The sequence below is a fragment of the Drosophila montana genome, unplaced genomic scaffold (genome assembly GCF_035044405.1).
Source record: "Drosophila montana isolate Dmon_TW-CO22-7 unplaced genomic scaffold, ASM3504440v1 contig_2106_1, whole genome shotgun sequence".
NCBI lineage: Eukaryota > Metazoa > Arthropoda > Insecta > Diptera > Drosophilidae > Drosophila > Drosophila montana.
In genome coordinates this window covers 24,166-36,967 of record NW_026997017.1, presented here as the reverse complement: position 1 = coordinate 36,967, position 12,802 = coordinate 24,166, and the positions used below count along the sequence as shown (strand labels likewise).

At 42.8% G+C, this 12,802-nt stretch overlaps 3 protein-coding genes and 1 long non-coding RNA gene across 4 annotated transcripts; 3 read left to right on the top strand and 1 right to left on the bottom strand.

The window, feature by feature from the left end:
* Positions 1-36: 36 nt before the first annotated feature.
* Positions 37-954, top strand: ND-ASHI (NADH:ubiquinone oxidoreductase subunit ASHI). Its single transcript, XM_064680241.1, has 3 exons — positions 37-220; positions 303-532; positions 604-954. Exons 1-3 carry the CDS (start codon positions 136-138, stop codon positions 814-816), a joined length of 528 nt encoding a protein of 175 aa, XP_064536311.1. The 5' UTR covers positions 37-135; the 3' UTR covers positions 817-954.
* A 184-nt stretch (positions 955-1,138) lies between these two features.
* Positions 1,139-4,053, bottom strand: Mcm6 (minichromosome maintenance 6). The gene has a single exon (XM_064680233.1). It carries the CDS (start codon positions 3,941-3,943, stop codon positions 1,478-1,480), a length of 2,466 nt encoding a protein of 821 aa, XP_064536303.1. The 5' UTR covers positions 3,944-4,053; the 3' UTR covers positions 1,139-1,477.
* Positions 4,054-4,349: 296 nt separating this feature from the next.
* Positions 4,350-7,610, top strand: LOC135426907 (luc7-like protein). Its single transcript, XM_064680238.1, has 4 exons — positions 4,350-4,742; positions 5,275-6,269; positions 6,859-6,929; positions 7,036-7,610. Exons 1-4 carry the CDS (start codon positions 4,641-4,643, stop codon positions 7,176-7,178), a joined length of 1,311 nt encoding a protein of 436 aa, XP_064536308.1. The 5' UTR covers positions 4,350-4,640; the 3' UTR covers positions 7,179-7,610.
* Positions 7,611-8,871: 1,261 nt separating this feature from the next.
* On the top strand, positions 8,872-11,358 carry LOC135426910 (uncharacterized). The gene is made up of 4 exons (XR_010435970.1): positions 8,872-8,949; positions 9,064-9,221; positions 9,360-9,516; positions 10,992-11,358. It is a non-coding gene; the product is annotated as an uncharacterized LOC135426910 (long non-coding RNA).
* The last annotated feature ends 1,444 nt before the right edge of the window (positions 11,359-12,802 follow it).

Genomic DNA, 12,802 nt, shown 5'->3' with positions numbered 1-12,802 from the left:
CACATATCGCAAAGACTATCGCTCATCTCTAGGCAACAGCTGTGACTGCTGCCTGCCGAATTGCTGCTAGGCAAGAGCTGGAAGTGTTGTGAATAAATTGTAAATTGAAGAGCAATTAACGCCATCGCCCACACAATGTCAGCGTTAATGAAATCTCTGTGCCTGGCCAAGAAGCTGAGCGCTGTCAATCCTGCTCTGCAGGCTCACATTGTCCGCAATCGTAAGTGCATTTTGTTAGTGTTTCTGTTTTGTTTACGTAACTTTTGTGATGTTTCAACAATTTGGCATTTCTCCATTTACAGTTGCCGGCTGGAACAAGGATTACAAGCCAGGTCCATATCCAAAAACCGACAAGGAACGCGAGGCCGCTGCCAAAAAATACTATCTACTGCCAGAGGAGTACAAGCCATACGCAGACAACGGTCTGGGCTTTGGCGACTATCCCAAAGTTGGCGGTGGCCTTGGCATAGAGAACAAGGATAATTATTATCCTTATGACTATCCCGAACACAAGCGCAACTTCAATGAGCCCGTATGTGCCTTGATTAAAGCTTGGCAAGCACAGTTCTAGATACAGATATATGTATATGATTGCTCTTTCAGATTTCGGCGGATCACGATCTGTACAGCGAGGATCGCTACTCACAGCCCGATGTTCCACGCTACAGCAACGCCTACTACTTCACGTGCTTTTTGGGCGTCATGAGCGGCTGCCTGGCGCTCTACTATTGGCTCGAGGACAAGAAAATGTATCGTCCCGTTGCCGCCAAGCAGTATCCAGCTGACGGCGTCAAGCACTACACCTTCGAACGTTAGGGACCGCCAGGCGGACCAATTGGGACAGCCGGATTGTGTGTCGATTATTTTTCTCTTTCTTTCTGTTTTGCTCCGCCTAATTATCAATTGGGCAATTTACCAGCGCATATGTACCATTAAAAGAAAAACTAAATTAAATTGACTTCAGAATTATTTGCTACCAACTCAGAATCAGTGTTGCAAACCGAACAAAAAACCAATGTCGTTGCTTTGGTTCACGGTTCGAACCAATGCCTCATTTGGGTTCAATGCGTGAACCAGTTTTTCCGCATCCATCAACATAGATTTTGGTTCAAAGCATGATTTGACGAAAAATGCAAAGTTCGTATTTTATCTGTTGCTTTATTAAAAAAATAGTGTTTTCGAAGAACATCTGTTCATTTTTGACGACATAACCTCAAAATTTAAAATATCTATTAAAATTATATATAATTGCATAAAAAAGCTGAAGAGTTAATTCAAATACAAATGCATATTAATTAGAAATTGAATTAAATATCCGAATTACTTAAAAACTACATTTAATTCTTAAAGTATAAGTTAAGATCTAAAATAGATGAAACCTAACCTAAAACAATGAATGGGGTGGGAGGGGGAAAAAAAAACGCACAAACTTAACCTTAAATGAAATGCAAAAATGAGTGTTGAGAATTGTTGAAGATTAGTCCACAATGTAATTGGGATGCACCACAAGAAGCGGATCGTTTTCGAGCTCATCATCGACAGCTGAAGCTTTGGGACTCTTGGCGAATGGCTTCAGATTGGAGGTTTTCAGCGGTATTATGACCTGGTCATGATAGATCAGACGATCGATCAGCTTCTCGATGAGGTTCTTGCGGGATATGAGCTCGTCCTCGGACTCAATTTGTTCGGCCACCTGCTCCAGATACCAGGTAACGACATCGCTGCGCTTCATGCCCGTATCGGTGCCCTCGACCTCGCAGCGCGCCTCCTCGCCGCGCATGTGCAGCACCAGCATTGTCGACAGATTCTTGTAATCCTCAAACGATAATGTGAACTTCTTTTTCTGCATAGCACTGCCCGATGTATCCAAGGCGGCATCGACGCCATCCACATTGGCAGCCGCACCATTGTTCTCCATATCAATGTCATGCTCGATGCCATCGTCGGCATCCAGATGGTCGTCATCATCCAGATGGATGTCCGGCTGTTCGACCCGTATGATGGATTTGTTGAGCAAACGGAAAGCCTCCTTGACATGACGCTCCTGCACACGATTGGAGCACTCCAGCTTGGCCATGGCCTCGCTCAGCCGTATCATGGACTCCAGCTGGCGCACCGTAATGCGCCAGGTGCTGCGTCCCGATGAGCCCGTGTCGCGCTGCCGCAAATGCCCATAGTTCTCCACCAGCATTTTGCCCGCCTCCGTGCCGATAATGGGCTTAAACTGGCGTGCAAATGTCACATAGCGCAGCACCTCCTCACGCGTATACGCACGCTGCACAGACTCCTCAATGTTCGAGTGAAGATCAACGATCTTGCGGGCGATGGCATAGTCGACCACCTCGTTGCATTCATCCACCAGAATAAAGAATAAATCAAAACGCGACATTATTGGCGCCGACAGCTGAATATTCTGCTGCAGACTCTTGGAGCGATCGTAGCGACCGTTGATGGGATTGGCGGCAGCCAGTATGGAGGTGCGTGCATTTAGCGTGGCCCGGACGCCGGCGCGCGCTATCGATATGGTCTGCTGTTCCATGGCCTCGTGTATGGCCACCTGATCGCGCAGATCCATCTTGTCGAACTCATCGATGCAGCAGATGCCGTTGTCGGCCAACATGAGGGCGCCCGCCTCGATCACAAAATCGAAGCTCTCCTCGTCGCGCACCACGGCGGCGGTCAGGCCAGCCGCCGATGAGGCCTTGCCCGACGTGTAAATGGCGCGCGGCGAAAAGTCCGACACCTGTTTGAGGAACTGCGATTTGGCCGTGCTCGGATCACCGACAATGCAAACATTAACATCGCCACGCAGCGATGTCTTCTCCATTGTTGTCTTGGCCACGCCACCGAAGAGCTGCAGCAGTATGCCGCGCTTGACCTCATCGTTGCCATAGATGGAGGGGAAGAGGCTGCTGATCAGGTTCTGGTATAGATTACGATCCTTCGACATTTCATAGATCTTTTGCCATTCGGCATCGGTCATTTGCTTCTTCATATCCTCAGCGGTCACCTCGGACATGGGCAGATCGGTGCCGCCGAACCGTGCGGTTGTCGCCTGAACGCTGCACGCCAGAAATGCCATGCGATAGTTGAGCTCACGGACGCCGAGAGCCTTGAGGCCGGTGACGCCGTCAGAGCCCTCGCCGGGCTTGTGGCGGGAGCCCATTTCGGCTCTGGTGCCCGGCATGCTCAGCACGCTCACGTCCGGTACCACGATGAGGGTGCCTGTGAAATCATAACGATCGCCAGCCTGCACCGTTTCCACCAGCTCGGAGCGCAAGATGATCTCGACAGCGCGTGGTATGCAGCCGCGCGGCAGCTCTGCCTGCGTCTCCTGTATGCGTATCTTCTGGAAATCAAGGAACAGCGACTTCTCCACGTCCAGCATAAAGCGACGACGATTCGCGCATACGGGATTCCGGCAAATGGTCGGATTGGTGAACTTAAACTGCTGCTCAACGTTGCGTATCTCCGTCTGGCAATCGAGGCACATGAATGTGCCCGACACCAGCTCCGGGTGGACAGGATGTGTGCGCACCACCTGGCCAGAGATGCGTATTAGTGTGCCAATCTTTGAGGTGGTCAGATCGCGTACTTTATGCCGTGTCGGCACCTCGGTGAACGCTACATAGCAATCCTTGTTGGTCTTCAAGCCAATGCGATCCTTCACATAGTTCGAGACAGATTGGCACAAAAACGGATAGACATGATAGTATTCCTCAATAATGGCCGTCGCCAGATTCTGATCGTATTTCTCCACATCCTCGAAGCTAACTTCTAGCGTGCAGCGATCGGGCGACTCCAGATTAGCAGCCGGACGTGTATATTTAATTTCGCCATCCTCTTTGAATTCCTCGAGAAAATCTTGGAACAGCTTCTGGGTGCGTATGCCCACCTCATCCTTGACGCGTAGCTGTCCGATTTGTGCATCCGCAACATCCATCTCGTTCGATTCGTGACCAACAAATAAACAATGTAAACGCGCAAAAATAGTTGTGTCGACTGATGCTATTTACTTAGCCGTCGTTGCGTGTTTTTTTTTTGCCAATTTTCGCGCCTTTTTTGACAATTCGCAGTGACAGTAGCGGCATGTGAGTTATCGACTCTTGAGCGACTATCGGCACATTATACGTGAGGGGGTGTTTGCACTCGTTTATGAATGTAGCGCGCATGTTAATTTTCTTAAAATGTATTGTATTTATTTTACATTCGCTTTTCGTGATTTAAATAGCTATAAATTACATTTTTAGAAATCTATCGATAGCTGCGCGCCAAAATATTGCCAGACGGCAGCAGTCTGGCAACGCTGCCAACACTATCGCATTGTCTTATCGATATCGGCTTTCTATGCAAGTTACCATCGCTGACGCGTGTAAGCTGAGTGCGACAAGGAAATTATTGATTCCGAAATTTCATTAGAGAAATAAATTCAATTGGACCGACTTGATGGAACACGTTTGCTAAACGCGCGCTAACAGAGCACAATAACCGCAACTACGTTTGCACAGCAGCTGCGACTGTCAATTGACTTGGGGCCAGCCATACACAGCCATCAACCCACCCACACACCTACACATACACACACGCACGCACGCACATAAACAAGCAAGCACATCGCGCGCACCACACATACAGCCAAAATGGTGGACGCTGCCAGACAAATGCTCGATGAGCTAATGGGCCGCAATCGAAATTTGCATCCTTCAGAGGCTGGGCAAGCGGTCAACTGGGAGGATCCAGAGGTAAGTCCCAGCTTGAGCACCAGCTAGCTATCATAAACGTGCTCTGTGTGTGATATAATCGCATTTCTTGGCAGTGCCCGCACTGAATAACAGTGTTGTTGCTGCGCCACTTTATGGCCATTTTATTTGCATATGTATCTCTAGTGAAGCCGGCTAAGCACAGTACAAGCAAAAAGTTGTGGCACAATCTTAAAATAGTTGCAGGCACCGCAACTTTGTTTACACTCTGTATTTAAAACTTGTAATCCCCTTGATTTTATTATTATTTAAACACATGCAAATAAAATCGAGGGCTACAAATTCAACAAAAAAGAAATAGAGGATATTGTCGCTGGTTCGGTTCACGATTTGAATCAATTCCTTGCCTAAAGGTTGCCTTGGGGTAAAGAGTAAGAAGTACCTGTATATATGTATATATTTTGTTGATTTTCAATAGCTGGGCCGAAAGAGTTTAAACTAGAGCACTGCGCAGCCAACTTTTCGTTCTGATTATATGGATAAACGACTCATATGTTTGTTTTCTTTTGCACAGTTTTGTCAATTCTACAATGTGAAATTTTGTCCGCACGATCTGTTTATAAATACACGAGCCGATCTTGGTCCTTGCACACGCATTCACGATGAGGAGGCGAAACACCTGTACGAGGAGGCGCGGCCATCGCAGCGCAAGCGCCATACGGAGGATGAGTTTCTGCGCTTTTGCAATGTGATGCTGCACGATGTTGATCGAAAGATACAGAAGGGCAAACAGCGTTTGCAGCTGATGCAGCGGGATAATCCGTCTGGGACAATGTCGCATGCGGCCAAACATCAGGAGCACATGACCAATCTCACTGCGCGCATCAATAAGTTGCTCGCCGAGGCCGAGGAGGCGGGCATACGCGGCGATGTTGATCAGGCGCAGGATCTGATGGCTCTCTGCGAGGAACTGAAGGAGGAGAAGGAGTCCGTGCAGCAGCAGTACGAGGCTCAAGTCAAAAACTATCATAACCTTCGTGCTGCGCCGGCGCAATCGACCACGCCCACGCCCACGCTGGGAACAAACGCCGCTGAAATAACAAGCAACGATCAGCCGCTCGCCAGTCCCAAAATAGCCAGCAGCATTGGCGATGCCATCGCCAGCGACAGCACCGAATCGAATGAACCGATCGAAGAGCCCGTAGCCGCAATTGCAGCAACTGGAGGCGGCGCATCGCCATCGACAGCAGCTGTTGGCAATAATGCGTCCGAGGACGACAAGTCGGACACGAAGACAGATACCAAAACGGCGGCGGCCAATTGGTCGCACGAAGTGCTTCCCGAAAAGCAAATGAAGGTCTGCGAAATATGCGGCGCCTTTCTCATTGTTGGCGATGCACAGCAGCGCATCGAGGATCATTTGATGGGCAAACAGCATTTGGGCTATTCCAAGCTGCGCAATGCCGTCACCGAAATCAACGAGCGGCGCCAAAAGGAGCACGAGGAGGAGGAGCGAAGGCGTCGCGATGATCGTGTCCAACGCTTTCACAACACCTACGACAACAGGCGGTAAGGCAAACAATTCTGATCAGGCTGATGATCAGTCCACATATTCACTTGAAGGCAGCTCTGTGAGAGCCTTCCTGGCCAGCGGAATGGTAGCAACAGCTCTAAGAACTGTCAAGCCTTCTGATTAGCATTTTAAAATCTACCAAAAAAAAATGTCGAAAAAGCTTCAGATATTGGGAGGGACTTCACTTCGTCCCTCACTTTGTGGTGGAAATACTTTCGTAGTCCGATTACTCTGCAGAGCCTAGTTGTATAATTACCAAAGCGCATGGGTCTACCTTTAAAAATTAACTTCTTTCGCGTATCAAGCTCATATATCGCATAAGAAATAGACAGACGCTCAAGGCTGCCTCCTGATCAAGAATGTATATAGGGTCCAAAATGGTTCCTTCTGCCTGTTGCATACATTCTGGCATTCAGGCAACATGTATGCATACATATATGTACATATATTTCTAGCGAGCACTCTCGACTTGGCAATTGTGTACATATATTTAAATGTATGGGTTTTTGGATATACAAAACGTAATAGCCATTAACATATTCTCCCTCTCTTTTCAACACATGCATCGTGCTCGAATTCGTGCAGCGATCAGCGTGACTATCGGGAACGCAGTCGTGACTATCCGCCCAATCGCCAATCATCGGACAGGCGGCATCGTAAGTTTGCGCACGGCCCAAAGCCGAAACCCTTGATTGCCGGTTCGACTTTGAGTCATCCATTTTGCATGCAACTGTCTGTCTAATGTTGCGTCTCTTTGCACAGATCACCACAAATCGCATCACGGTCATTCGTACTCGCGCAGCGGCAGCCACAGCAGCAGCGGCAGCAGTCGCAGTCGCCACAATCATTATCGCCACGACAGTCGGGAGCGGCATTGTCGCAGTCGCAGTCGCAGTCGCTACTAAAGGATACCAAATACAGGACCGGCAGACAGACAGACAGCAGCAACTACAACTACAACTACAACTACAACTACAACTACCACTACAACAACAATAAGAACAACAAAGAGCATAAGCTATAAAAAAAAACAAACAACTTGATAAAGAACAACAACAACAACAACATCATCAACAAATTAAGAAAAACCATAAAAAACAATTGTAACTAATTGAAAATGCGAGTTAGCCGAAGATACGCAACACGAACTCTCTTTGGCCATGTGCCACGCCCAATAACGCGCTGCCCCGCCCCCACCACACTCCATGCAGCATCGAGGTACTCCAAATAATAATAACACATTTCAATAATCTGTATAAAAAAAAAAAAAATAATTAAGATCAGACAGTCTAAAAGGCGCGCATGTGTGTGACACGTGCGAACCTACCAAATATAATGGGACTAGAGGTGAGTTCAACTATATATCAAATCCTATATTCATAATCCCTACTCGTACACGTACTCGTAGTCCAACAAGAACAACAACAAAAAAACAAAAAAAAAAAAAAAAGAAGAGTATTTATGCTCTATGTAATCTCAATTGTACAGAGACAGGCACAAATTGTCTATACCCCTTAAAAAAATATGTCAAAAAAGAAAACCTCCCAAATTCACATAAATACACACCTACGCACACACACGCCCACACACACACACACGCACACACACGCACACATAGTTATATAGATGAGAAAGTTATGTTTGCACAAGACTCGCCTGTTCTGGTGTGCTACGGATTTATATACATATGTATACATGCATATCTATCTATATATACATATATATTAATCCAGGTGTGTGCGTGTTTTACTAATATGCAATGCTTATTGTAAATCGTGTTTCATTTTCAACATTTCAAGCTTCATTCGCAAATTCTATGCCGGTTTGTGCACTAGAAAACTAAGTACCAAATACCGGATGGGGGAATGCTGGAATGAAACAAAGTTGTCTGCATTTAACACAGCGTGCAGCTGATCCTCGTTGGAACGATGAATTGACACATACATATGTACTATGTCCTTGAATTTGTCCGTCTGTTTTTTTTGGGCGGAGTATACTGACCGATCGCAAAAGGAATGCCGGAATGAAACGCAAATTAATATTGACTTAACACTTGTGTTGCATATGAGAAGTGTTCCAATGCCATTCGTTCCAACTTGAATTGTTTCATCTACAATTGCGTCTGCTGCACATTTTTCGGCAACTACAGCCAATCCCTCATTCGTTTTTTTGGTATTCGAACAATAAATTTTGTAAACTGCACTAGAAACAACGCGAAACCCGGAACAGGCAACCCAAGAGTCTATTGTTGCACTTGTCGCCTTGATTGTAGCTAACATGCGAATATGTATTTGCATATGTGTATGTGTATGTCATCGATAGCCAGACAGACGGGACAGATGGATAAATATGTCAGTGGAATATGGAATATGCGGAACAAACCAAAATATTTCTAGTCCTGGGGGTAGTTCCATTTGCACCGATCGATGGCAAATGTGTATGAAACAATTGGAAGCAGGTTAGTTGCATTTTTAAGCATTCGACAATCGGTTTACGGGCAACAGCATTCACTTACAAGACACACACACACACACACACACACACACACAATTACACACAATCTATACTTAAAAAAAAAAAAAAAATTAAAGAAAAAAAAAACACAACAGAACGCTGGGAATGAGAGTATCCTTGTTGTACTTGTTATTGGAGATACGTTCAAATTGATTGTACCAGGTATTTACAACTCGACAAAAAAAAAACTAACCTCAAAAAAAAAAAAAAAAAACCATACAAACTCTAAGTATATGCATATACTATATTATGATATATAATGAAACACCCACACAGATCGCGTTTGCATGGGAATGGCATGTGCTTTGTGGTTCGCAGTTCGCGGTACAGCGAACCAGGGATCCCCGATCCAATCACAGCGTTCTAATTCATTGCCACCCATCAGGGTCAGGGTTGCATTAAGCTTGAATTGTTAACGGTTAATTCGCTCAGAGGTACGTAATCCTCTCGCTCTCTCTCTCTCTCTCTCTCTCTCTACACAGACACAAAAACACCCCCACACACACACACAAACACCTACTTTCTCTCTCTCTTTCTCTTTCACCTTGTCTATCAATGAATCTCTCCTGTAGTCAATATAGTAGGAGGTGCCTTATTAAATATAACAACAACAACAACAACAACAACAACAACTCAAAATACATTAAACAGAACCGAAGGCTCGCTGACACGAACAACACACGAACAGTTGCCCGATTAACGGCTTTCCGAGACTCGTATATACGTCAGGTACATTTTCTTAAATTAATATTCATGCCTTTTCCAAAATATATAATTAATGTATAATCTAATTGTCCTCATGTCTGCTTAAAGAAACGGATTCATTGGAATATTTTCTTTCCAGCATCTGTTATTCCAAAGTACTAAGTAAAAACTAATTAAAGTAATATTTGAAACGATTTTTAGTTAAAATTTAAATGCAAATATTTTTGATTTTCCGTTTTACGACATTTCTAGATTATCTAGATTATATCTAATTTCTATATTTGGCAAGGGCATAGAAGCTTCGGCTATGCCGAAATTTTGTTCATGTTTATCGTTGTTGTACTCTACAATTACCACATACTCAAATTGAATAAGTGAAACGAAATGGGAAAGAAACAAAAGATATTTATCGATATAAGCAACGCGATGATTGAAGCTGTGATCGATATTTGGGTCGAGTTCGAATTCGAGCTTGGAATTCGTTATCGAAACGTTAGACGATCCGCAAGACGCGCGCAATCGAACTCTCGCTCGAGTCAATGCAGAAGAAGAGGTAATTGCAATTGAACTAAAATCCTAAAAAAAAAAACACAAACAAACAAAATCAAATTGTTAATTTCTATTCAAGCATTTACTCTAATACACATAATATATGACTACATATATATGTACATATATATTATGTATAGCCAAGTAGATGCCTAACATTCGAACACACACACGATCCGTAGTTAGGCGAGAGCAGGCCGCGCGATCCTATACGCATTTCTCCCCAAGTCCCTGCTTCGAAATTTGTGCAAATCGTTCTATGTGTATGCATTATGTTTAACATATATACAGGTAAATTTTGATTATAAAAACCAAGACAACAACAACTACTTTTATATACTAAATACTACACACAAAGATCGCCATCTACACTTAATATTCGTTGAGCCTAAGAAAACTGTAGAATACAAGCAGCTCAGGGCTAAAAGTTTCTATCCAAATGGTTAAATAGCAATATCCATGCCCCTACCCCAACCCCTCTACACACACACACACACACACACACACACACACACACACATACCGAACTACTCTCTGTTAAAATTTGCTTTTTATTGGTGGGTTCAACTTAATAATTGCTTTTATACTACGAAAATAAAACAAAAAACTATGAAATAGTCGTAAGCATTAACCAAATTATGGCCATTGTTTATTTTTTTTTTTTGTTCCTTTGTGTGTAAACTATTTACTTACGACATTCGCGTCTATCGTAACTACCTTATATATTATGCTCTCATACATGTACACAAAAAAAAAAAAAGAAAAAAAAAACGAAAAAACAATTTTTTTTTTTTTTTTTTTCTAAAAGTTCAAACTCGGACTTTTAGCTCGTAAATACCTCTTATGTGCCGGCCACTGGGCGTATTATTTAATAATATTAAAAAAAAAAAAAAAAAAAACAATATTAACGCCATGTTGTATACTAATGCCGTTTTCTTCACATATTGCAGGAACGAACGAATGCGTCAATTGAGAGCGACGAGTTTCTCTCGTCAACTGGTTTTTGGGAACGAATGATTATTAATGCGTGCCAGTGAAGAGCCTACTCCCAGGTAACTTCTATGCCCACAACACCCAGTTATGTTTCTTCAAGACAGACGAAAGCCGCCGAGTGCCAGTCAACGAGCAGCGAGCAGCGAGCAGCGAGTAGCGAGTAACGAGTAGCGAGTAACGAGTGACGGGCTCACTGTATCTTCCACTCATGTTAACTGTAATAAGCATGAGATACCGAGGTGAATTTCAATTTGTCTCCTTTTATCTCTCTTTCTATCTAACTGTCTCTTTCACTCCCTCCCTATAGATATATATGTATAAATAGCTATATATATATAGCTAACTATACCTATATATTGCTCCCACTCCCGACCTTTTCACACACCTACACACACACACACACACACACACCTACACACACACAACCCAAACAATTGTTAGATATTTGATTTAATTGGCCTCGTTGTATCTTTCACAAACCATTGGCAATAATAATTGATAAAAAGCGTATTTACATATATTGATATATGTATGCTTATTATGTAACATATTTACATATATATGTGATTCGTATATTTATTTTGAAAGCTTTTCTTTTGTTTTTTTGTTTCTCGGATTGATCTTCCGCAAAGTATGTGAAGCGTTTGTGAAGGATAATGCGTCGCCTGCGCCTTTCGTTATGTATTTAGAAAACAAACAAAAAACAATATTAATAATAATAATATATATATATATATATATATATTTTAATTTCATTTAATTCGCATACATGAATGTTTGAATACCGAACGAAAAAAACTAATAAATACATAAAAAAAAAAACGAAAAAAAAATGCAAAGAAACTGATAAAAAATAAAACAAAACAAACCAAAACAAAAACAAAAACAAAATGTAGTCATTTAATATAAAAGCGAGTTTTTAATTATTACATGCATAACTCACATCTACAATTAACAACTATTACAATTAATGATAATAACAACATTCAAATACGCGACTTGCAACAATTTTCTATCAAAGCAAATGAGATGACAAAAAGTTAAAAAAAATGCAATACAAAAACGAAAAGCAAGAAAAAATAATAAAAAACAAAAAAAAAAAAACTGCTACAGATTGCGCAATTCTAAACTCTTGTTGTTTTTCTTCTATGCGAGAGCTTGGAGCTGAAAGATTGAATGAAGAACAGCTCGATTTGCAGCTCGAAATATGTAATCCGAATTGTTCTTGAAAATCAGCTATTCACTTTGGAGTTGTCAACAAATGTGCTTTGCAAACAGCTAAAATGTTATTATATTGTAATTAGTTGCTCAACAAGATCCCAATTGAATATTAACATATTTCGATATACCAGATCTCAATATCGCTGCTTATCCGCGAGACTAGCTCCTTTAGTTAACTGGGAATACTTATGGAAAACGTTCAAAATCTGGCAGCAAACCGCATTTAAATCGTTGGGAATTCGTCTCGCGCTTTGAACCATCGACTGGTCTTGAGTTTCTGGTTCGTAATGCTCACATCTATTTTTGCAAACAAGACAATACTCGAAAACTACACGGCAAGATGGTATGGAAATTTTGTCCTCGAATGTATTTCGCATTGAAGATGACTTCTTCGACTCCATAAAGCATATTGCGTGGAGTCTTGATCAGAATCAACAGCTGGGTTGATATAGCCGTGGTTGTTTTTCATTTATGAAGCTATCCTAAAAACACGTCGTAATAGGCGCGTCTTTCTGTTACAGACAGTAAATAGTATGTATCATTTACT